The sequence below is a fragment of the Capra hircus genome, chromosome 13, assembly GCF_001704415.2.
Source record: "Capra hircus breed San Clemente chromosome 13, ASM170441v1, whole genome shotgun sequence".
NCBI classification, from domain to species: domain Eukaryota; kingdom Metazoa; phylum Chordata; class Mammalia; order Artiodactyla; family Bovidae; genus Capra; species Capra hircus.
This window is the reverse complement of record NC_030820.1, coordinates 39,322,162-39,345,933: the sequence shown is the minus strand read 5'-3', so window position 1 is coordinate 39,345,933 and position 23,772 is coordinate 39,322,162. Positions and strand designations below refer to the sequence as shown.

The window sequence follows — 23,772 nt, the reverse complement described above, 5'->3', positions numbered from 1 at the left end:
CTCTGATTAATAAGGAGCCAATTTGCCGTTGCAGCTCCGTCACTTGGGGAATGACGAAGTCCACATCGTCTGGTCCGAGCACTCCAGGGACTACCGCAGCGGGATCATCCCCACCGCCTTCGGAGACGTTTCAATCATCATCTACCCCATGAAGAATCACATGTTCTTTATCGCGATAACCAAGAAACCCGAGGTATGTTTCCACCGCATTCTTCTTGTGGCTTGTACAGTGGTTTACCATATGATTCCCTGTTACAGAAAAACAGTGTTAATCGATATGTTAAAGGGGCCACTTGACACATACATGAATTACGTGTGCTGTATAGGAATTAAATATGAATTGGGGTTTTTCAAACACTCTTTCATCAGAAGCACAGAATTCTGTATTTTATTGCTGAGATTCTTTGAAAATTACATTGTAAAAACGTGTGGTTTTTTTAATGCTTTTCATGTTTAAGACTTTGTAATATAAAGAAATGATTGAAAGTCTGGGGCATCTTGATTAATAATAATAAGATCTGAATGAGCCCCATGTCACATCCAGCATTTTATGGGTGACTGTGGGTAGAGAATCCAGCCTTGCCTCTGCTGCTGCTAACGGGGGTCAGTCCTGAAGGATCTTGGAAAAGTCCTAAAGAGCCGGGCCCCCCTGAGGCTCAGTCTATGTCGGGGCTCTAAAGATGAATGCGTCTTCCCACCCGATCGGTTCAGCTGGGTATCCATCATGGGAACGGCCAAAACCATTCGGGGTCCTGAGCACAGGACCTATATTGGCTTCTGATTCCGCCCTTATCCTGCCTTTAGTGGTGATTTAACAGCGCTTTGTACGGTGACTTGATTTTGTTTTGGAATTATTAATCCAAGGTGGGCTTTTTAGTCTTCTCAGTAAACCTTCAGTGTATTGTCTCTCCTTCTCAAGAGAATGACACGTGCCTCGGCTTAATACTAAATACAACCGTCATTTCCGTTCCATATTGTCCTCCTGCAGGAGCTAAAAGTTACTCTTCTAAATATACTCTTTTTCAGCTTTAAAAATAAAAGGCAAAACTTTCCTGGGATTTATAACCTAAAAGTGTTCAAGTTGTGAAGATTAAATGAGCTAAGAAATGAAAGGTGTTTAAATCAGTGCCTGGTCCAGAGGAAAAAGCTATTTAAGGGTTGATAATGATGAGAATAATAATAGATTTTATTATTATTGCTATTATTTTTTGTTGTTATAGTTGCTACCATGAAAATAGAATAAATAATGACTGTGGGACAACTCCTAAACTCGGAAAAGTCCCCACTCTGGCTGGTGAGGAGCCTGACATAAAGAGAACCCTCTTTTCTTTTCAAGGAGTGAAGATGCCAAAAGTTTTTCATATTAAATATTTGTGTGATCTTTGGTCCAAGCCTCTGTGTGTGTGAAGTGTTCAATTCTGTATAAGAAAATGGCTCTTACTGCTAATAACATTTGCATGTGTCCAAGAACATTAATTTAAAAAATTAAACTGAAAATTTTAATATTAGACAACTGATAAATTTAGTATCCTGTGGCTTTCCAAACTGGCAAATGTGTTTCTTTAATATTTAGTATGGATTAACTGGCTCTATTAGTTCATTTTCAACATGGCCCTCTAAAATGTCATTTAATGTCTTAAAAATGTCACCTTTATTTTTATAGCAAATTAAGAATATAAAAGGTATTTCAGTTCACTTTATAGTGTCAAAGTGATTTTCAAAAGGTATGATAGTGCATGAAAACAAATATTATCATACCTTTTAAAATTTCTTTTAAAAAATATGTAAGTTTTATAAATTTGGCCATAAATTCTGACAAGATGAATCGAGCAAATCGCTTTCTTAATATTTCAGTTCAAAAGGCCTAAAGGAAAGAAGAGAATAATGGCCAACTGGAAATTTACTGCTATCCCCACATTTAAAGGACAAACCATTACAATGTAATAAAATTAATCCAGACATTTCCAGGGCAAGTGTGGCTGACCTTTTGTTCGCCAACCACTGACCTCAGGGTGAATGCGAGAGGCTTGTGGAGGGAAAGTCTGTTTGTTTGGCTTCGGTCCCTGGTATTTAAATTGCATTCCCTAATCAAATGAAAAGGCTGTCCTCTCTATCAGGTTACAGAATCCATGGCAACATTTGGCCTTTTATATCCATAATGTTAGCCTTTTTGTTTGCATCTAAGTAGAGACACCTGGAGCAATGTTAACATTAACCGATTTAGCATTAATAGCTTCATTATATAAGAATTTCTGATCAGATAGCTGTTACTTTTGTTATATTGCTTCAGCTTGTATTGTTGTCATTTTTTATCTCCCTGCTTGGCAACCGGGCAATGATTTGCAAATTTTTTTTGTCTTGATTAATTAAGCAATATAATTATCAGTAACCACGATGCAGTCTTTGCTCAACAAAGCTTCTGAGAGAAAACAATGGTAAGTCTGTTAGTATGAATGCATTCCACGTGTCCCAGATGCATGAGGATATTACGGACAATGAGGGGAAAGGCCGCCTGGGAGCGGGGACAAAGGGTGTCAGGCAGGCCCGACACACTACACATACCGCCAGGGACGCTCTGCGGGCTCCCGGGGACACAGACGCCTCGTTAGATTACAGCTAGTCAGCAGAGATTAATTCTCAGCCATTTGGTGCAATAATTTACCCATTCCTCAGTCTTTTAACCAGCATGCCTTACCACGGAAGGGGAGGCTTTGTGCTTGAAAGGTTTATTTAACCTTGCCCACTTTTAGGGATTGCCACCAAAATCAATATTTTTGCTAAGAAATTGTCACGATGCAGCTGCTCAAAGTTAAGAACGATCCTTCTCTGAAGGACAAGGATGTGTACAACTTTCCACAATGACCACATCAGAGCATCTGTGGAGGACTTGTATCTTTCATCTGAACTTGGTGTGACTGTGTTCTGAGTATGCTATACTGGCCTCCGGATAGCCATACTTCCCTAAGAATAATTTTAATCCTTTTTGTTTTTCTTAGGAGGGAAAAAGAAAAAGGAAAAAAAAAATCTCATCAGTACACAAAAGTCCTGCTCACTGGACAGAGTCATGCATATTCAAATTGTACTTTCATTCACTGGGCCTCATTAGTAGCCTGTGTAATAACGCGGGGCTGTTTGTAATACAAGCTCACAGACAGCGCTGCTTCCAAGGCCTTTGAAATTGAACATATTTCGCTTTTTCATCCATACACCTCCCTTAAATATACAAATTATGTGCCTGGCAGAACCCGCCTTGCCTTCATAATACAGCCTCTACAAAACAGTAGGTTGCAGGAGCGTAGCTATGCTCACTGGAGGCAGGGATCTGAGAGGGTCTGCTCCCTTCTCGAGCTTTTCATCCAACTTTAAAACGTATAAATTTACCGAAAAATCAGTGTGCTTAGCAACATATTGGGTTGGCCAAATAGTTTGCTCAGGTTTTCCCATACTGTGGACATCGCCTCTTTAGTCACAGAAAAGAAATATGCTATTACTGGACTTGTGGTGTTTTTGTTTTTTTTTTCCTAAGTTGGTGTTCAGGGAAGACATACACCCGGGCAGAATGTGAGATTTACAGGGTTTGTTAAAACACTCAATTCATCCTGCAGGACAGTGGTTCATAAAACCTCTGTGCAGCAAGGGGGTACCCGTGTTACTTTGTTTCTTCCGGTGACTGGAAACAACAGGGGAACTCAGAACAATATGGGTGTTCATTTGCTTGTATGAATTTGTGAAGGTACGTTTTTAGCATTTTTGCTATGTTTCTCTCCAGGGACCTTAGTGACTGGCTGGTGACTGTCTGACCAAAGGGTAGATGAGCCGAAGCAACCTTGACCAGGAGCAGTTTAGAACAAGACAAGGCTTTGAGGAAGGGTCCTTTTTGTCACCCCAAGCAGATTGTCCATTTTTGCAAACCACCTTGGTGTTCTCCAGGATCTCCTTACTTGGCCCTGGTAGATATGGGCTTGGGACAAAAACATGATGATTCAATCGTTTCTGAGAAGCACAGGCAGGAGTGGGTAACAGGATGGGAGCTGGGACCCCAAAGTTCCAGTCCTTGTGCTTCCGCAGCAAGGGTGTCCTGGGCAAGTCTGTCAGCATCTTTGGACTTTAGCTTCCTCAGTTGTAACAATGAGGTTGGAGAGCATCCATCTTCCATGGATTCTAAGCACCCCTTTAAGAGGAGAGGGCCTTGTTGGAGCCTCCTGTTCCTAGATGCCCATCCTTTCTCTAAGTTGCCCTGAGGCTGCTGTTGTAGTTTGTGGCTCTCCTGCAGGCTCAGTAGCTATTGTGTGTGTGTGTGTGTGTGTGTGTGTGTCCAGGAAAACAGCTAACCGAGGACCTTCACTGGGAGCAAGCTATGTACTCGGGCTGCTGGTTAGGGCCCCTGCACCAGAAGCCACAGGAGTATTTGCACAAGTGAGATCCTGAGTAACCAGTGCTGGCACCCGTTTTTGGAAGGAAATCTTTTCCTAGGGTGACTTTATTGTAAAGGGGACGTGTTTGACTATAACATGGTTGTGTAAATTTCTTCTTGTTTCAAATGTGCAGTTTCAATATTTCAAATATTTTTAAACATTTATCTCAACCCCAGCCAAATGTCCTTTTTGAGATTAAGTCATACATTTTCAAATACTTTGGGGACTATCTCAAGGAAGGTGAGTTGCTTATTTTTGAATATGTAAAGAATTATGTGTTTTGAAAAGATAATTAAAGATACTGAACAACTAGAATTCACTAAATATGTTATTAAATGGATAACTGCAATATGTTTTGGTTTGGTAATTTATTGTTATTGTTGTTGGGAGGTTTTTAGGTGGAGGAATGACATTGGGAACTTTGTGAAAAGGCAGCTGTCATTTGCAGATGTTACATCAAAATCAGATTTCTTCTCTAGTTCATTGCCACTCCTAATTAGAGGAATTCCCTGGATAGAAGGGATCTATATTATTCCTTTTGTCCAGTTTTGAAAGACTGTCTGAGTCACCCAAAAACTGCTGCCAAAGAATAATAAGGAACATTTACTTATTTATAAGATAAGCTTCAGTACAGATGGAAAGAAAAATCTATGGCCCATTATTAACTCCTAGCTCCTGTTTTATCTTTCACAACAATTTAGCTATTAAGAATTCCCTCTCAATTGATCTTCCCCAAAAGTTGCATTGTCTTCCCTTTTTCCAGCTGGTCTTTGATATTTACATCTTCCAACCTTTGTCTTCCCCTCCTCCTTTGGCGAGAGTCAGCCTGTGTAAATGTGTGAGCAGCCACTGGAAGAGCCTGCTATGTGTCAGAAAGTGGGCAGTTTTCATCCTCTGCCCCAGTTGACCTCTGCAGGAAGGACCTTCTTCTCTGACCACTCAGCATGCACCCATGTGCCCGCTGAAGCTCCTGCGTGTGGTTGCATGTGCCCTCAGCTAAATCTGGGCAAGGCAGGCCGGGATGCTAAGAGCGTAGAGAACCTGTCCGTGAGCAGGACACAGGCCCACTGCCCCCAGGACTAGATGTGTACTTTCTGTGCTGTACTTGAAGTTCATTATTTGACTGTTTTTTGTGGTTGGATTGTTATTGTTTAGTTAGCTTCATGATTTTTTTAAAAAAATTATAGATCCATCTCACTGATTACTGGATTCTTTTTCAGGTTAGGGCTGGGACCTTATGACAGATCCATAGAACACTTCTCCCCCGCACCTCATCACAACATCAGCTGGGCTTTTGTATAGTAATGGGAAGCATCCAAAAGAGCTGCACATCTGAGACCTTATCCGCAAAATCTCTAGGGAAACCCAGACACAATAGGGAAGTCAAAAACACAGGCATCTGAGCAAGTTTTAGAGTCTGATGCCTTCATCTATGGCTTCAGCAAACCATAAACACATCAGTCATAAACACTGGCTAACTACTAGCCAGACAAACATCAAGTCTTATACTAATGGTCTATTTATTTCAGTTTCTTTTATCTGGCATATCATATAAATCAGTCTCAACAAAAAAAATCACAAGGCCTCCTAAAAGGCAAAAAAACACACAAAAAACCCGCAGTTTGAAGAGACAGACCAAGCATCAAAAGCAGATTCAGATAAGGCAAAGATTTTGAAATGATCAGATCAGGAATTTAAAAGAAGGTGCTAAAGGCTCTAAAGATGGACGACATGCAAGAAGAGATGAGTAATGGAAACAGAGAGATGCAAACTCCAGGAAAGAATTAAAAGGAAATGGTAGAAATCAAAAGCACAGTTGCAGAAATGAAGACTGTCTTTAATGGCTTAATCAGTGAATGGAACGAGTGAAGAAAGGAACTGAGAGCTTGAAAATATGTTAGTAGAAATATCAAAACTGAAATGCCAAGGGGGAAAAGGATCACAAAAACTGAACAGTGTTCAAGATCTGCAGGATAATTAAAAAGGGTGCATGCATGCCTAGTCGCTCAGTTGTGTCCAATTCTTTGTGACTCCATGGACTGTAGCCCACCAGGCTCCTCTGTCCACAGAATTTTCTAGGCAAGAATACTGGAGTGAGTTGCCTTTTGCTGTTCCAGGGGATCTTCCCAATCTAGGGATCAATCCCGCATCTCTTGTGTCTCCTGCATTGGCAGGCAGACTCTTTACCACTGAGCCACCTGGAAAGCCCCAGTTATGAAGGGTAATATACACCTTGTGGGAATACCAGAAGAGAAAGAGAAAGGGCAGAAGAAATATTTGAAATGGTAACTTAAATACATTTTTATATTACATGTATTTTAGTGGCTCAGTTAGTAAAGACTCTATCTGCAATGCAGAAGACCTGGGTTTGATCCCTGGGTTGGAAAGATCCCCTGGAGAAGGGAATGGCAACCCACTCCAGTATTCTTGCTTAGAGAATTCCATGGGACAGAGAAGCCTGGTGGGCTACAGTCCTGGGGATCACAAAGAGTCGAACACGACTGAGTGACTTTCCCTTCACTTACAATATGTGAAAATTTCCCAATTGAAGACAGATACCAAACCACAGATCCAGGAAGCACAGATAGCACCAAGGAGGATAAGTATGAAAGCTTGACACCCAGATGTGTCACGTTCAGACTACATGTTGTAGACAGAATGTTTGTGTCCCTCACACCCCAGAATTCATGTTTTGAAATCTAACCACTAGTGTAATGATATTTAGGGGTAGGGGTAAAGGTGATTAGGTCATAAGAGAGAGGCCCTCGGGAGTGGTATTGGTGGCCTTTTGGAAGAGGACCCGAGAGCTTCCTTACGCCTTCTTGCATGTGAGGACACAGAGACAAGACAGCCATCCATCTATTAGCCATCCGATTCAGACTTTCCAGCCTCCAGAATTGTGAGGAATAGATTTCTATTGTTTATAGGCCACCCAGTCTATGGTTGGAGAAGGAATTGGCCACCCACTCCAGTGTTCTTGCCTGGAGAATCCCAGGGACGGGGGAGCCTGGTGGGCTGCCTGTCTATGGGGTCACACACAGTCGGACACGACTGAAGCTACTTAGCAGCAGCAGCAATCTACGGTACTTTGTTAAAGCAGCGCAGAGAGACAAAAATCAAAAATAACAGGAAGATCTTAAAAGAAGCCAGAGGACAAAAATAAGTCTAGAGGCTCCAGCCTAGGAATTACATTGAACTTCTAGCCAGAAATCATGCAAGTTAGAAGCAAGTGGAGTAAAATATTTCAAGTGTTAAAAAAAAAACACCCACCAAGATAGAATTCTGTATTCTTCAAAAGTGAAAGAAGAAATACTTTCTCAGACAAATCAAAGTCAGGCAGTTTGTAACCAGTAGACCTGCCTTATAAGAAATGCTGCAATAAATTCATCAAAAAAGAAGGAAAATGATATGGATCAGAAACACAGATCTAGTTTAGAAAGAAAGAGCTTTAGAGAGGAACAAATGAAATCTTTTATTTTTATATTTATTGATTGATTGCACTGGGTCTTCGTTGCTGCAAACGGGCTTTCTCTAGTTGCAGTGAGTGAGAGCTGTTCTCTAGTTATGGTATTCAGGCCTCTCATTGCAGTGGTTTCTCTTGTTGTAGAGCACGGGCTCTAGAGCTCTTTCTCAGTAGTTGTGGCACACAGGTTTAGTAAGGGAAGCCCTTGATCACGTGCAGATACCCCCGAGAGGGCCCGGCCTATCTGTGCATCAGCATCCCTGGAGCCTACAGTCCTATGAATAACCACAGAGGTCCCTGCTTTCCCTTTTGACCTCTCATTTTGGCTCTTGGTTATTTCCAGTCTGGCACTTGATCCTCTCATTGTTTTCTTGATAGTTCTAGGTTTACTTGGGGGATGGGTGTTCATGAAATGCCCTCAAATACGTCCGTTCTCCTTGGTTTGTAGGCAGGATTCAGGGTGAAGCCAGTGGTGTTTGTAGTGGTAAGTCTCCAGGGACGGTCCCATCCATCAGTGCCGAGGCAGTTCTGACCTCAGGGTAACAAGTCAGCTTCTCGGGGGGAGTGTCATGGAAAACCAAATCTTGCTGGTCTCCAATCCCTGATGTTTCCCCACATGCCCTTTCCCCCACGTGTAGAAGCTTTCCTCTCCTGTCTTTTCTTCATGACGTCTTGCTGCTGCTGCTGCTAAGTTGCTTCAGTCATGTCTGACTCTTTGCAACCCCATGGACAGTAGCCCTCCAGGCTCCTCTGTCCATGGGATTCTGTAGGCAAGAATATTGAAGTGGGTTGCCATACCCTCCAGGGGATCTTCCTGACCCAGGGATCAAACCCGTCTCTTACATCTCCTGCATTGGCAGGTGGGTTCTTTTCCACTAGTGCCACCTGGGATGCCCACTTTAATGCTTAACATATTACATATTTGATGTCTTTACACTGTTTTTTTCTCCAAAACCTCCAATAAGTTCTAAGCTCAATGAAATCAGGAATTTTTTTCTTTATATTCACTGCTGTGTCCCAAGTCAATAGGACAGTATCTGTCAGATAATAAATATTTTTTGAACAAATGAGTAAGTAAGTGATAAGAATAAATATAGGAGTTATAAGGAAGACTCTATTCTTGACTTCATGGAGCTTACAGTCTCCATAGTAGTGAATGGAGTTTATGAAATTCAAATAGAGGGAAAAAAAAGTGAAAGAAAAAGAAACCCAAAAAAAGACAGGCACCAAAACCCTGGGTGGCACAGAGGTGAAGGAAAGCCAAGTCTCTGTTAAAGAATTAGAAGGAAATGTGAATAATGTGATGTCTCTGAAATGGAGGGAAGAAGGTTCAAGAAGGAGGACCTTGTGGTTGTTAGCCGAGACAGTGTCATCTCCTTTAAGAGTCAACATACATCAGGATCCATGTGAAAATATTGCTAATTCTAAAACTGGTTTCAGAAGGTTGCCAGCCTGGGGGTGTACCATGAGGCCCGGCTGTGTGCTCTGGAGTGTATCCACATGGTAGAAATGCTCAGAAAGAGCAATATTGCTTCCATAAATGACAGCTCAAGAAAGAAAAGAAGAACATGGTCACAATCTGTCATGAGAATTTTAGCTGATAAGTTTGCAGGAGAGGAGCATCGTGGCACAACCCTGCTTGGCTTGATTTGAAAGCCCCTGGACCTGGGTCCCCTACATCCAGCGCCCACTCTGTGGGTGGCAATGTGTGTGGTCCCGACAGATTTGAGATGTATCAAGCAGCTGTTCTCATGTCTTTGGTTCACCTTTTACTGTTTGTTTTTGGGTTTTTTTGCATACTAAGTGTTCTTCTGATTTTGTTCTGTTTTGCATTGACAGGTTCCATTTTTTGGGCCTCTGTTTGATGGAGCAATCGTGAGTGGGAAGCTACTGCCAAGCCTTATCTGTGCCACCTGCATCAATGCCAGCCGGGCCGTCAAGTGCCTCATCCCCCTCTACCAGAGCTTGTATCTTTTTTAAGTTAAGTGTATAACATGTTAACCTTCCCAGCATCCAACTTCAGGCAAAGAGGTAAGCCTTAACAGCTGGGCACAAGAGGGGAAAAAGGATGTTTTTCAGTCTGGGTTGAAGAAAGCAGAGTGTGATTTTATACCATTTCTTATATCATAAAATATCATACTTTCATATTATATAATTTTGTGCCACATCTAAATTAGGAAGAGTTGATTTTCATAATCAAGCCCCATAAGTTTGTGCTGAGAACAGCACCCGTGATGAGATGCTCATTCTCCCGGGGTATTTCTCCCCAGGTTCATTCTCCTCCCCCTTCTCCTCCTTCCCTGTTTGCTGCAGTCCGTTGCGTGTAAGTTAGGGTGCTGAAAAGATGCAGTGGCGTCACTCCGAGCACCTGCCAGAAGCAACCACGAAGGAAATGATGCTGATAAATCAGAGAATGTGACAGGTGCCACTGGAGAAGCACAAATGGTGTCCCAGGAGGTCAGGGGAAGGGGACATTGTGTCTGATTGGGAGGATAGGAAGGGCACCCTCAACAGAGTTGTGCTTGAACTCACCAGTGACAGTGGCTAGAAATCCTTTTGTCATTTTCCCAAATCCTGAGTACCTCCTTCTCTCATTTCTGATCTTCTTTCTAAAAACAAAAGAAATTTCACTAGTGTGATTCTTTATTTTTCCTCCAACATTTGTTGGCCTGCTGTAATCTTTAAATCTTTTGGAGCCAAGAACCATGAAAAGCAGCCATTTGATCAGGTTGGCACTGGAGGTACCGCATATTTAAAGCTTCATTTTACCCTGATGATAAGAAAATTAAGGTGACTTCATAAAATTGCTTCGAAACACATCTGACCTAACACAACTCAGGATCTCTCTGTTTCTAATTAGTAATGATAATGATTATAAGCATATTGTGTTTGACCTCTGTCTCTGTACTTCTCCCAACCTTGCCATCAGTGGCATGCTGCTGGAGGGTGGGGGCAAGGGGTGGGTGAGAAATACCACGTGTGAATAGATACAGTTCATGAAAAATACCTTTCATTAAAATCCTGGTCACTTCATTGACTGATATTCTGTCTTTAGATTAAGAAAAAAATACATATGCCATGTGGCAACTCGGAATTATCATAGAAATTAGTAGTAGAAAAGAGCTATTAGATCCCATCTGGTCCCTCCCCGGGGGGCTGGGGGGCATTATCCCCCTTGGCCTGCCCCCTCCCGATTTGTCCGGCCTGGGGTGGTGTTTCGGAGCAGGCGTTCTGTAGCAGGGACCTCCACCGCACTCTGGACTTAATCTCACGGCTGGTGCCGATTCAGCCTTCTGCGGTGGAGTTTTTATTTCACAGGCTGTTACAGAAAGGTTCTTGGCAGAAATGAGAAGGATCTTTTCAGCAATTGGCTTGTCGGGTTTGCATGATGAGCTGGACACTCATCAGTCAAGGACGTTGGGCCAAGGCAAGAAAGTCATTTGCAAACAGGAAAATTCCGTTTGCTAGAGGTCCATTGTGATTTTTGTCACGTCACCTTCTCCACTTATGGAGCTGCTCATTACAAAAGCCACGCTTTGTTGTGTTGTTGGACACTGCTTTCTCCAGTCGGAATTAATGCTGCTTCAGAATAATCAGGTTTAAGGGGAAACACTATTTTTAAAAGTTCAAAGGATAGGATTCAGCATCATTTTAAAAATTCTTCAAGCTGCCACACTGAACTGAAGTGGATGTGGGCTTAGGGCCACTGATGCTCACATGAGTGAGGAAGTGCTCTTTCCCCAAATTGCTCATAAAATAGCTAGGTGGACATCTCAGAGGATGGCTTAGTATGGACGTTAGCAAAGGGAAAGTAATAAACTTACGATGTTGATCATTATAAAATGTTAAATATTTTTCTTTTGCCTTACACCTTGAGAAGATTTAATTAGTGCTATTCAAATAAATTATTTAAAACATTATCGGTAATCTTTATAATAGAGATATAATCAATGGGGAAAGCTTTGCAATCACTTAACTACTTTATTCTCTACTTTCTGCCTGCAAAAGAGCTAGTATTCAGGTCAAAAACCAAAGGTATAAGAAGAAGAAAATTAAGAAAAGTAGGGAAAAATAAGAGAAAAGAAAAGTGAAGGTGTTTGTATTTTTGTTCTTTAAAAAATTACTAATTTTTAAAATATTTATAGATATCTGCCCAGGCTATTAATAATGAACTGCTCCTTTAACACTATGTTAAAGCATCCTTGGCGCTCTCATTCACGTGCTTTAACAAAAATCTAACCTAGTTGCTGTCACCGCTGGTGTCTGGAATCCACTGCTTCACTGACATAAGCCTTAGGTTTGAAGTTTAAAAAACACCAAATAACCAAACACATCCTAATTGTGAGTGTCTCCTTGTATGGGTGTCTCCAGTCAGCCCCTGTGGGCTTGGAATCTGCCCAGCCAAGAGCTGGGGTTTGGGGACCAGGGTGGAGCAGGCAGGTGTAGTCCTTGCCCCGTGCTGCCTGGAAGAGATAGGCAAACTAACCAAATCAAAGGCAGCCAGGGAGTGGGGCTGAGATGCCAGGGAGAGAGCTGTAGGCTGTGCTGGAGTGTTGTGAGGGGCACTGTCCCCAGGTGGCAGGACCGGGTCCTAGACAGAAGACACTGGAGCAAACACAGGGACTCATAGTGTTCTTGAGTGGTTATCTTGGGCTCTTTAGGATTGTATGCATGGTCAGGTCCAGCGGGGTCCTGGTGAAAAACTTTCACAGGAGTGAGCTTCCAGCAGAGATGGTCTTCTGAGTAGGACCAAGGAGCTGGGGGGATCCTAACTCTCTCACTTCATGGCCACCTTGGAGGTTCAGATCCTAGTACAGCAGCAGGGTTGCCTGATGCCAGGGCAAGAGGTAGGGGGTAGTTTATAGGGTCCACCACCCCCAGCCCCTCAAACCCTCCCAAGGGCTGAGAAGGTTATTAATGCCCTGGATATCCCTGAAACCCGGGCTTACGATATAACCCAGGTCCCAGTGCAGAATGAAAATGTGGGCCCTTTGCTTAAAAAGCAGAGAAAGTGCCTTCAAAGAGGCTAAAATATAAAGCATTTTCCATTCTCTGGCAATTTTTCTCTAACTTGTCATGGTGTTTTTTAATTTGCTATTTAACAGCATTTTAGATAAAGGAATGTTAAAATTGTAGATGATTAGCATTACCTTTTTATTCTTTGTATTGTGCAATGTCAGTTTAGTATGCAAAACATAAAAGCATCTAACTCAGGTATGGAACCACTGGAATTACCCAGTTCATATTTCATAACTTGTGTGTAGATGCCAGGACTGAAAACACTGCACAAAAGAAACTTATCTGTTTTATTTCACTCTGCCTGTGTACTAAACTTACCTCAGTTTACAGACGAGTCAGGACTGACTAGAAAAGGAACCATGGGCACCATTTTCCTCTTTCCCTCTGTGTCATCATTTTTAGAGGAAATTGTTGCCTAACACAAGGAAGTAACACGACTCAGGACACATAGGGTCCCTTGGTGGTTTGTGCTTGTTAGGACACCATAGGCTTGTTTCTCTCAGAGTGACAGCCTGTCTTCCCCAGGGAGTCAGCCCCCACCCCAGCTAATGACCAGTACTCAACTCACATATGTCCACTGGGATTCAGTTCTGGGTGATATTTAATCAGAAGTAGAAATATAGGCAGTTCTATATCAATTTTGTTCAGTAATATCCACGAAGAAGGGATTCCGTGGTAGCTTAGCTAGTAAAGAACCCACGTGTAATGCAGGAAACCCCGATTCGATTCTTGGGTTAGGAAGATCCCCTGGAGAAGGGATAGGCTACCCACTCCAGTATTCTTGGGCTTCCCTGATGGCTCAGACAATAAAGAATCCACCTACAATGCAGGAAACCCGATTCGATTCTTGGGTTAGGAAGATCCCCTGGAGAAGGGATAGGCTACCCACTCCAGTATTCTTGGGCTTCCCTGATGGCTCAGACAGTAAAGAATTCACCTACAATGCAGAAAACCTGGATTTGATCCCTGGGTTGGGAAGATTCCCTGGAGGAGGACATGTCAACCCACTCCAGTATTCTTGCCTGGAAAAAGAGAGGAGCCTGAAAGGCTGCGGTCCATTGAGTCATAAAGAGTCTGACACAACTGAGTGACTAAGCACAGCACAGCATTCAAAAAGACATAACAGTTGTTACTAAACTGAGGACTGGGGGCATTGGTGGAACGAATGTGCCTTTTGGAGATCTTTTCTGAGCAATAAACCCAGCTTAGACTCAACATTAGAGGAGTTCCTGTCTGGGGTACCCTGCTGTATGCTAAGCAATCAAACAGTCACAACTGTGTTGAAGGCTCGTAGGAGATTGAAAAATAGCACTGTCTTACAGGATTCCCCCAAAGAATGTGAATTCGGCAGGGATCTGTTTGGCAAAGCACCTTCAGTGACGTCTCATTCTGGCCCCCCCTGCCTCCTGGGTTTCTGGTCACTTCCTCCGTGGGCCTTTGTCCTGCAGCCCCTGTCCTGCTGAGAGATATGGATCAGCTCACCAGTCTTCTGCTTTTCCCGTCCCCTGTGGGCCATCAGGGGGCCCAGAACTGTGCCTGGAGGGCTGCGGACAGGACCTGCCATGTGTCTTGTTTGCAGGTTCTGGGCCAGCTCGAGGTTCCCAAATCAGACTGCGATTGACTCAGGTTTCTGGAACCATCAGGCTAGGGCTTCCCTGCTCCTGCTCAGAGAACTCGTGTTAGGAGAGGCTGCACATAGCGGGCAGTGGGCCTGCCAGGAGGAGGTCTCCCTAAACCACACAGATGGTGGCCTCTAAAAGTGCACATCCCCCTCTGGGAGCGCATGATCTCCATGGTCGGTGTGGATGGAGGTGCCTATCATGTTGGCCCTCCTTCGCCAGTGAAGTTTAGCATCATTTTCCATCAGCAGGGAGACTTATGATTTCAGAGCATCTCTTTTTAGACTGCTAACTTCTTCCTATCATTGCTCAGTCGTGTTCTCAGTTTACACGCTTTCAGAAATGGCCCCTCTTCCTAAAACTGTAACCATTCTGTTTCTTTCCCTTGCCCCGGGACCTCTGTTCTCTCTCCTCAGAAGACCTTACGTCCCTCCGTTTGTCTTCACACACTTGAGATCAAGTGTAGGAAGAGGAGGCAGACGGTGCCAGGTGGTGTGGGGTCAGTGACACATTTGTCAACATGGTCTGGGTTCTGCCACACGCCAGGCACTGTCCTAGCTGCTGAGAACAGGAATACGAATAAATATTCCAAGTGAGGGCACAGCATCTGCTCAGGACCGCACTCTGAGAGAATGCATCACGTTTGAGGCCCACAGATGCTTCCGTCCAGCAGAGTGCAGGACAGACCGACACACACGCACATTCATATGCACGCACACACATGCACACACACGTCTGGAAGGACAGAGGTGATAAAGGCATTGCAGGGGTAACAGGAGGGGCTCTGAAAAGACCTGAGGGTCTGGCCTGTGGCAGGGGAAGATGGGGCACCTCCCTCAGGCAGGTGGCCTGCTAGATGTGTGGAGGGTGACGGGAAGAGGATCAAGGCCAGACGGCCTGGAGCATCCCCTTAAAGAGTAGATTTGGGAGGAGTGGAGGACTGAGAGACATGGATGGAGGAAATGGGGAGAGCAAGGAGGAGGGGAGTGAAGGATCACCTCGGCAGGTGGGCAAGCAGAATCCATATCCTTGCGGGGTTCAGCCTCAGCACCAAGGCCCCAGCCTTCACCTGGAACACTGGGAGAAACAGGAGCCTAGAGCTGAACAGCTTCAGGGAAGAGAAACACATGCCAGATAATAGCAGCGCCGCTGGGAGAGGAGATGCTCCTGGCTGAGGTCAGAGTGCTCAGGATGGAGCATGCCTGGGGTGAGGGGTCACAGTTCATCGGTGGGGGATGGGGGCGAGGGGGTGAGGCGTGCATACTGTTTTTCTAGTCTACCTGCTGAGCTGCCTGAAGGCAAAGTAGAGCTGCAGTAGGGACTTCAGCTGCTTGACATCCACTCCAGGGTACATTCTGCTAAGGGCAGCAAGCGTTTGATAAGTTTATGTTTGGCTGCACTGGATCTTCGTTGCTACACAAGCTTTGTCTAGCTGCGGTGCACTGGCTGCTCACGGCAGTGGCTTCTCTCGTTGCAGAGCGTAAGCTCTAGGATGTGTGGGCTTAAAAATAGTTGGGGCACATGGGCTTAGCTGCTTGATGGCAATTGGAATCTTCCCAGACCAGGGATCAAACCCGAGTCCCCTGCATTGGCAGGTGGATTCTTGACCACTGGACTACCAGGGAAGTCCGCATTTGATTAATTGCTGGCCAGCACACCCTCTTTCAGAAGACAGAGGAAGCAGACACTGGGAGCTATATCTTAGATGCATTCATTTGCTCAGCATCAGCGAAAGGCTGACTTGGATGTTGCCGAAAGTAAGTTTGTCCCAGAGTTTGTATAAGAATAACAGAATAAACCACAAGCAGACTTGTGCTGTGATACCTTGGAAGCATATTTCAAAAGGTAGAGAATAAGGAAATGGCATGGTTCCAGGGATGGCTTGAGGCTGTGGAGGGGAAAAAGAAATGAGATTTGGTATTTTATTAGAAAATGAAAACTTTCTCTGAGAAAGAAAAAGGGAGGTGGGAAAGAGGGAGCCCCCACTGTAGCCGCATGGTGTGGGGTCTGCGGAGACTCCGTTCTGAGGGTCGCTCTCCACAGTGCTCATGGGAGGTCTTCACTGCGAACCCCATTCCATCTGTCCACCAGCTTTTTCATCTGGGAGCTGGCAGAAGTGTCTTGGTGTATGAATGAAGACTCAAAACACTGAGAACACAATAAGGAAAAAGAGCGAATTGGCCCCTGCCAGTAAGATCCATCCTCCAAGGCCACATATATCGGGTTGTGGAACAAATTTACAACAGTGATCTCAGAACCAGGAGAATTGTTTCTTCAGAAGTCATGTAAATTAAGGATGCACCCAGAACTGAAAACAGGAAACTGTTTTCCTCATTTTCAGATAGGATTAAAGGATTAATTGGGGCAGATTGCATAGTCCCTTGTGCATGTAAGCCTCCAGAAAAGGATGAGTCCACATAGAATGAAGTATCCCAAACACATGCATGATATTTGATAAGATTACTCATTTCAGAAGTTAGAGAAAGCTTGTAAATATACATCTTAATTTTGGTTAAACACAAGATAAAATATCATAACCGTCTGGCCAATGGGAGAGGGTTCAGGCCTACAGAAGCTGGGCGACTTTACTGTGGCTAAATATAAATGCAGTCGTTTGTGGCCACTGACCAACCGGGGCCTTAGTGTCTGGTCCCATGTGGGCCGAGGCTTTGCTCAAGTCCCCTTCCGTCCAGCAATTTTCACAAAGGTCTAGAACACCTGTTTATCAAAGTAAAGACCATTTTTAAGGGAAACTGAGAGGGCAAACTTGATCCAAGGCAACATCAGAAAAGAGGATCATCTCAACAGATGAGTCTACCAAACTCAAACCATCCAGATAAGACCAAGAGGGAAGCCCAAAAACCCACACCCGTGGGCTTAGCTGGGTTCCTAGAGGCCAAGGGTGACTCCGCGTGGCCATAGGTGGCGTCTGCAACCCGAGTATCGTGACTGAGCACAGATTTGAGATCCAGGACATGAGGGTGAGACCGCATCAGGAGGAACAGGCATGGTCCCTGAGCCACTCTTGGCACACATGGCAAATAGGGGTGTCACTCTGGGACCACATCATAAGAGCCCAACCAACCCAGAGCAGGTCCAGAGAAGCCGGTCCATACAGCTCAGGGAGAAAAACCAAGAAGGAATGGTCTCAGGAGCCTGGGGGGTCAGAGAGGAGCAAGCGCTGCAGAATGGGGAGCAGTGAACAGGCATCCAGGAAGCAGGTTTTAGATCAATGTTGAAGCAAACATGTGAAACCCAAGAGCCCAAAAACCAGCCACCTGCAACTGAATCTGGCCCCTCAGATGGACCTTGTATAAACTGTAGTGGCTTCCAGCGTCACTCGTAAAAATTGAGTTTGTCAGGCAGGTTGAGAAGTTGAGAGATTGTGCATTTTACAAAATCTAGATTTCTGATTTTTCTTAAAGAATCAAAACCTCTGACCCCACAGGGCCTCCTCTGCTGTTGGCAGCAATCAGCCTCCTAACCAGCTGGCTGCCTGTCCCCCTGTTCACCACAGACCCCTGGACCACGTCTCCCTGACACTGATACCCAGGGCCCCATTTGTCCCCCTCCTAGGGGAGATGAGATGGTCAGAAGGCCACACAGGTGAAACAGAGCCTGGTCCTAAGTGAGAGCCCAGTAAGTGTCACCATGGTCTTTATCACACTGCAAGCCTGGTTGTTGTTCAGTTGCTCAGTCATGTCTGACTCTTTGTGACCCCATGGACTGCAGCACGCCAGGCCTCCTTGTCCTTCACCATTTCCTGGAGTTTTCTCAAACTCATGTCCATTGAGTTGATAATGCCGTCCAACCACCTCACCTTCTGTTGTCCCCTTCTCCTCCTGCCTTCAATCTTTCCCAGCATCAGGGTCTTTTCTAATGAGTCAGTTCTTCACATCAAGTGGCCAAAGTATTGGAGCTTTAGCTTCAGCATCAGTCCTTCCAGTGAATATTCAGGGTTGATTTCCTTTAGGATTGACTGGTTTGATCTCCTGGCAGTCCAAGGGACTTGAGAGTTTTCTCCAGCACCACCGTTTAAAAGCATCAATTCTTGGGAACTCAGCCTTCCTTTTGGTCCAATTCTCACAACCATATGTGACTGCTGGGAAGACTAGCTTTGACTAGACAGATCTTTGTTGACAAAGTGATATCTCTGCATTTTAATACACAGTCTAGGTTTGACATAACTTTTCTACCAAGGAGCAAGTGTCTTTGAATTTCATGACTGCAGTCACCATACACAGTGCGAGCCTGGGCCCTTAAATACCAGTGTTTCAGATCTCTGTTGTGAACTGTGGAAGCGCCCATCCATGGAATCAGGTCTCAGAAGTACTTTTCACCATCGGAGGTGCTCAGATGAAGGCTGGAGATCACTCCTCCCTTCTGTGTAGAAAGTCCACCTCCCCTCACCCCCTGTGAAAGCTTGGTACCCAAGAAGGGGGCAGGCACTACCTGTATCCTTGCGTACCAACCAGGAACCAAGCCAGAGGGAGGCACATGGTGGTCTCAAGGGGAACCTTCAAGGAGGGAGAAGAAGACACCACTTTGCTGTTTTTGCTGCAGATTCATGACCCATCACAGTTAGACAGAAGCACATCCCTCCACGAAAAGCTAGTGTGACTCTAACAATGCGCACAGAAGCCAGGCTGACACCTTGCTTCGTGAAATAGCACTAGCAGCGCCCCTTCTCACTTCCCACTCAGATCCATGGCTGGTCCACTGTATCTCATCCCAACCTTCACAGGAGGTGTTCCTCCTCACTGGGGTGTGGAGACCCCCCAGGATTCCCCCTGGGTCACCCCCATTCCTCCCCCCTACCAGTGGTTGTCTGTCTGCTGTGACCCAGGGGCCTCCCATTCCTCAGCTGTCTGTGTACCTGCCAGACCAGCCATCTCTAGCCTCTTCTGTCTGCTGATTGACTAGAAGCTGTCCATTCCTCCTAGGACTTTATAAACATGCATATGTGTGAAGGGAGAGCCAAAGAGGAGAGATTCATTCAGTTTTTTAAAGAAAACATTTTGGAAAACGACAAAAATGACATATTTTATAAAACAGCATTTCTTTTTCAAAATTGAAAATCTTCATTTTCCAAGAAATAGAGCTCTACAAATAGAGTCTATATCTCTGTACAGAAAGACACACTTTAAGTCCTTTCCCCATTATTGAGTTGTTTACCTTGCAGCTGAATCCCCCAACATAGTGTTTTGCGCATATTGCTTTTCTATCACTTTGTAAATAATAACGCTTACATCACCACCGCAAAAAGTTATTGAAGGACATTTAGGCGGAAATCTCAACAATTGGAATGGTGACTTTATATCTGATTTAATTTTTAATTTTTTAATTTATGTTTCTATGTGTTTATTTATTTTTGGCTTCGCTGGGTCTCCCTTGGTGCACGTGGGCTTTCTCTAGTTGCTGCAAGTAGGGGCTATTCTTCCTCGTGTCACCTGGGCTTCTCGCGGTGTGGCTTCTCTTACTGGGGAGCACAGGCTGTAGGGCAGCTTCGGTAGCTGCAGCTCAAGGGCTCTAGAACATGGGCTCAGTAGTATGACCAATGGGTTTAGTTGCTCTGAGACTTGTGGGCTCTTTCCTGATCAGGCATCGTCAAACCCAGGTCCCCTGCACTGGCAGACGGATTCTTATCCACTGGTTTTTAATTAATAGAAGTGTATTGAGAGCCATGAAAAGTAAGTGATGGCTGTTTAGTCATCCCGTATTCTCAGAGCCATGAAAAGTAAGTGATGGCTGTTTAGTCATCCTGTATTCTTAGAGCTGTTAATAGTTAGAGAGATGTGTTCGAACAGCGTTCAGGTTACAGAAGAACAGCCAGGAGGGAGGTCTGGAGGTGAAGCAGTGAAACCCAGGATCCACAGGAGTGGTGTGGTCCTTCAGTCTGAGACCTCAAGTGACACTGCCTCAGAGTCTGTTTCTGAATCCTAGGGATATGGTCATATAGGGTTGTCATTTTCATTCGTAACTGTATGTAAATTTCCTACCGCCAGTAACTCACCATAGGGAAGTCCTGGCTGCCCAGCTCCTGCCACCGGCCAGTCTGCATGGGTAAGGCTGTCAGCTGAAGTCACTTGTTGGGGAGTTCACAAACTCTGGTTACAGCTGCGTGTGTGTCGGTAGCCTTAAGGGAAGTGTAATCAGCCGGAGAGATTAATTTGCATCTCAATAAGAAGAGAGTTGGGAGGAAGCTCTGGGGTCTGGTGCTGGAAGGTTGTGGAAGAAATCTCCCCAGGCACAAAAGCCTCCGCCGCCTCCTCCAGCCCAGTGGAGGACACTGTCTGAGGTGTTTCCATAGGGACCAGCAGCCTGCTGGTTCTCGAAAGAATCTCGGTTTGCACTGTAATCATTTGGTCATGATGACACAAATTCCACTGTTGTTCCCCGATACAGATTGCTGTTAGAAAGATGCTAAAAAAAGTGGAGATGGTCATCCTGTCAAGAGCAGGCAAGAGGGTATTGGCTGACCCTTCCCACCTTTCTCCATAGCGCTGCTAGGATTTCTAGGCATTTAACATCTATGAATGTCGGAATATTCAAAGAGCGAAAGGTCATTCCATAAATGATGCATTTCTTTCAAGTTCAGCTGGTTACTTTGGGAATGGCACAGCTTCACAGGGAGCCATTATTCCTGATTCTACCACACTCTTCAGCAGTAGGCAAACAAGAGTATGAATTTTAAGATGCAGGGGAGGAAGAAATATGGACCCTCCTGGCCATGGAGCATGGCAAAACTTTTGGCCATTACACACCTTTTTATAATCCTAACGAAACTACAAAGAGGCATCCCTAACCTTAACTCTGAAGATCACAAAGTGGTATTGATTTAAAATTTAGTGGTCATTTTCACAGACTTTATACTTTTTAGAGAGCTTCTACTGGTGAAGAACACACCTGCCAATGCAGGAGACATAAGAGACGTGGGTTCAATCCCTGGCTCAGGAAGACCCCCTGGAGGAGGACATGGCAACCCACTCCAGAATTCTTGCCTGGGAAATCCCATGGACAGAGGAGCCTGGCAGTCTATGGTCCATAGGATCTCAAAGAGTCGGACACGACTGAAGTGACTTAGCACACACACACACACACACACACCTTTCAGAGCAGATCTTCATGGTCTTGGAATTCTGCAGTTGAGCTTGGTGAGAGGAGGCCTGTGCCATCTAACACACCAGGTCCCTCTGTTAGAACCAGGGGGCTCACCCATAGCGTTTCTGGGGGAGAACTTTTATTTCTAGTTTATTTTGTCCTCTCTCAAATAATTCATTGGCTCCAGCTTCAAACTGAGAAAACAAAAAAGAGTGAGGAAAAAAACTGAATCCTACATTATGAACTGTTGCACACCGACTGAACTCTCTTTAAAAAAAAAAATCAGGCTTTTAAATTTATTCTCTCATCTTGGAGAGGGGAAGACATGAATTTCCTAAGGCTGATCTCTCCCAGTACACACACTGCAGCGAGACATCAGAACCTCTTAATCCAACATTAATCAAATTTCAGTTTACTAATTATCGGTCCCATTTTAAAAGGAACACGACGCCATAAACAGCATCCCAGAGCATTTAGCAGTCTCTGCAATTAGAATCGATATGTTCAAAAGTGAAACTTTCTGTTATTCAGATCTCCAAAAAGGGTAATACATGCCTTATGATAATAAGAGATCATACAAAGCTGAAGAGAGACAAAGCAGACCAGTCCACATGGTGATCCTTTTTGGGCCTGTCAACCTCAGTGTCTGCAGTGGGCTCCCTGCGGGTTTTGCAGCCGAGTAATCTGCAACACACACAAGTAAATTTTTTTTTTTTTTTTAATCAAAGTGGAGTGCTTCTTTGGTCATCTGCAGGGGAGAACAATCCACATGCCATCATGTTGGCCTTGAAAGGGTGTCCTCTCTAGTTTACTCAGCGGCATTTTACCAAACTCTAAAATGAGTACTTTGAAAGTTGTACTTCTAATATGTTTCTGGGTTCTGTGCTTTGAAAGGTCTTCCCTGCTGGCTCAGATGGTAAAGGATCTGCCTGCAGTGCAGGAGACCTGGATGAAAGCATTTGACTTTATACCCTGGGACTTGACAGAGACCCCTGGGGCTGGGATGGGGGGTGCTGGAAGCTCTGAGGATCAGGGCCAGGGCCCCCATCTACCCTCCCAAGATGCGATCACGTGTCCTGCGTGGGAGCTATGCAGGAATCATGTGGACTTCACGTTGTATTGTGCACATGCCTTTAACTTGAGAAGTACAAGCTGCCTCAGTTTCCAACAGTGTGGCATGTTTCCAAAATGCACAGTATTTTAACCTGATGACTCCTGGGACATTGCTCATTATGACTTACAAAGCCACGTCTGGTATCACAGGTGTCCAAATGATCTTCTCATTACTTTCATCAGAATCATAAAAAAATGAAATGATACAGTATATAGTGGTTTATGATATTAATAGTTCTCTTCAGTTTATTTCTTCTAATGCTTCTTCATTCCAGTCTCCAACCTTCCTAACTTGGTCCTGGGACATTAAAGAACACTGAATATGTGTTCCTCCGCTGTGTCCACCCATTTAAATGCTCCACCACAAAGCTTTCGTCCTTAATCCATCAGTGATCCATGAAGGAACTGCCTCCTGAAAAAAAAAAACAACAACAAAAAAATGGGGCCTGCTAGTCATCTTAAGCCAGCCCTTAAGATGCCAAGTCCCTTTGGTCCTGCCTTCATTTGCCTATGAAGCGGGATGTGGGTCTGTGGGCGCATCCCGGCGTGGAGGCAGATGTGAGCCTGGAAGCGCAGGCTCATACCTCCACAAAGGCGAGCAGGCACGCTGATGGGATTCTGAATTTATAAGCAGAGTTCCAGAACTCCCCCAGGGCCTACTTTTCAAAGGCAAATTAGTATGTTTGCAACTTGATCCCTGGGCAACTTTTGACAGTTGTTCTAAGAATAATAAAACAGATGGACAGAATAGATTTTGGGGTCTCCATCCAAACTGCCGTCCTCGGTGGAATTTAAAGAAGGCGCAGCCTCACAGGGGGGCCTCTATGGCTCACCCCTCTGCTCTGCCCTCTGTGCCCTGAGAACCAGAACTTTCTCCCCAAAGATGAAAATTGTTATCACATGGTGTCCTCCCGAGGGGAGGTTAGCTTGCTGATGAAAAGTAAGTAGAATGTGTGTTTTCTTCACATTTGTAAGATGATATGAACTGAACTGAGATACTTTGAATTAACACTCTCAAGAACCCAATTTTACGAGGAAGAAA

General features: G+C 44.6%; 1 protein-coding gene across 3 annotated transcripts in view; it reads left to right on the top strand.

Annotated features, from left to right (window-relative positions):
• RALGAPA2 (Ral GTPase activating protein catalytic alpha subunit 2) overlaps nucleotides 1-23,772 on the top strand; it is a 269,854-nt gene that overhangs the window by 181,456 nt on the left and 64,626 nt on the right. For all 3 annotated transcript variants that reach the window (XM_018057261.1, XM_018057259.1, XM_018057260.1), the window contains exons 36-37: nucleotides 35-193; nucleotides 9,718-9,845. In XM_018057261.1, the coding sequence (XP_017912750.1) occupies nucleotides 35-193; nucleotides 9,718-9,845 (287 nt within the window). The remainder of the gene's footprint in view (nucleotides 1-34; nucleotides 194-9,717; nucleotides 9,846-23,772) is intronic.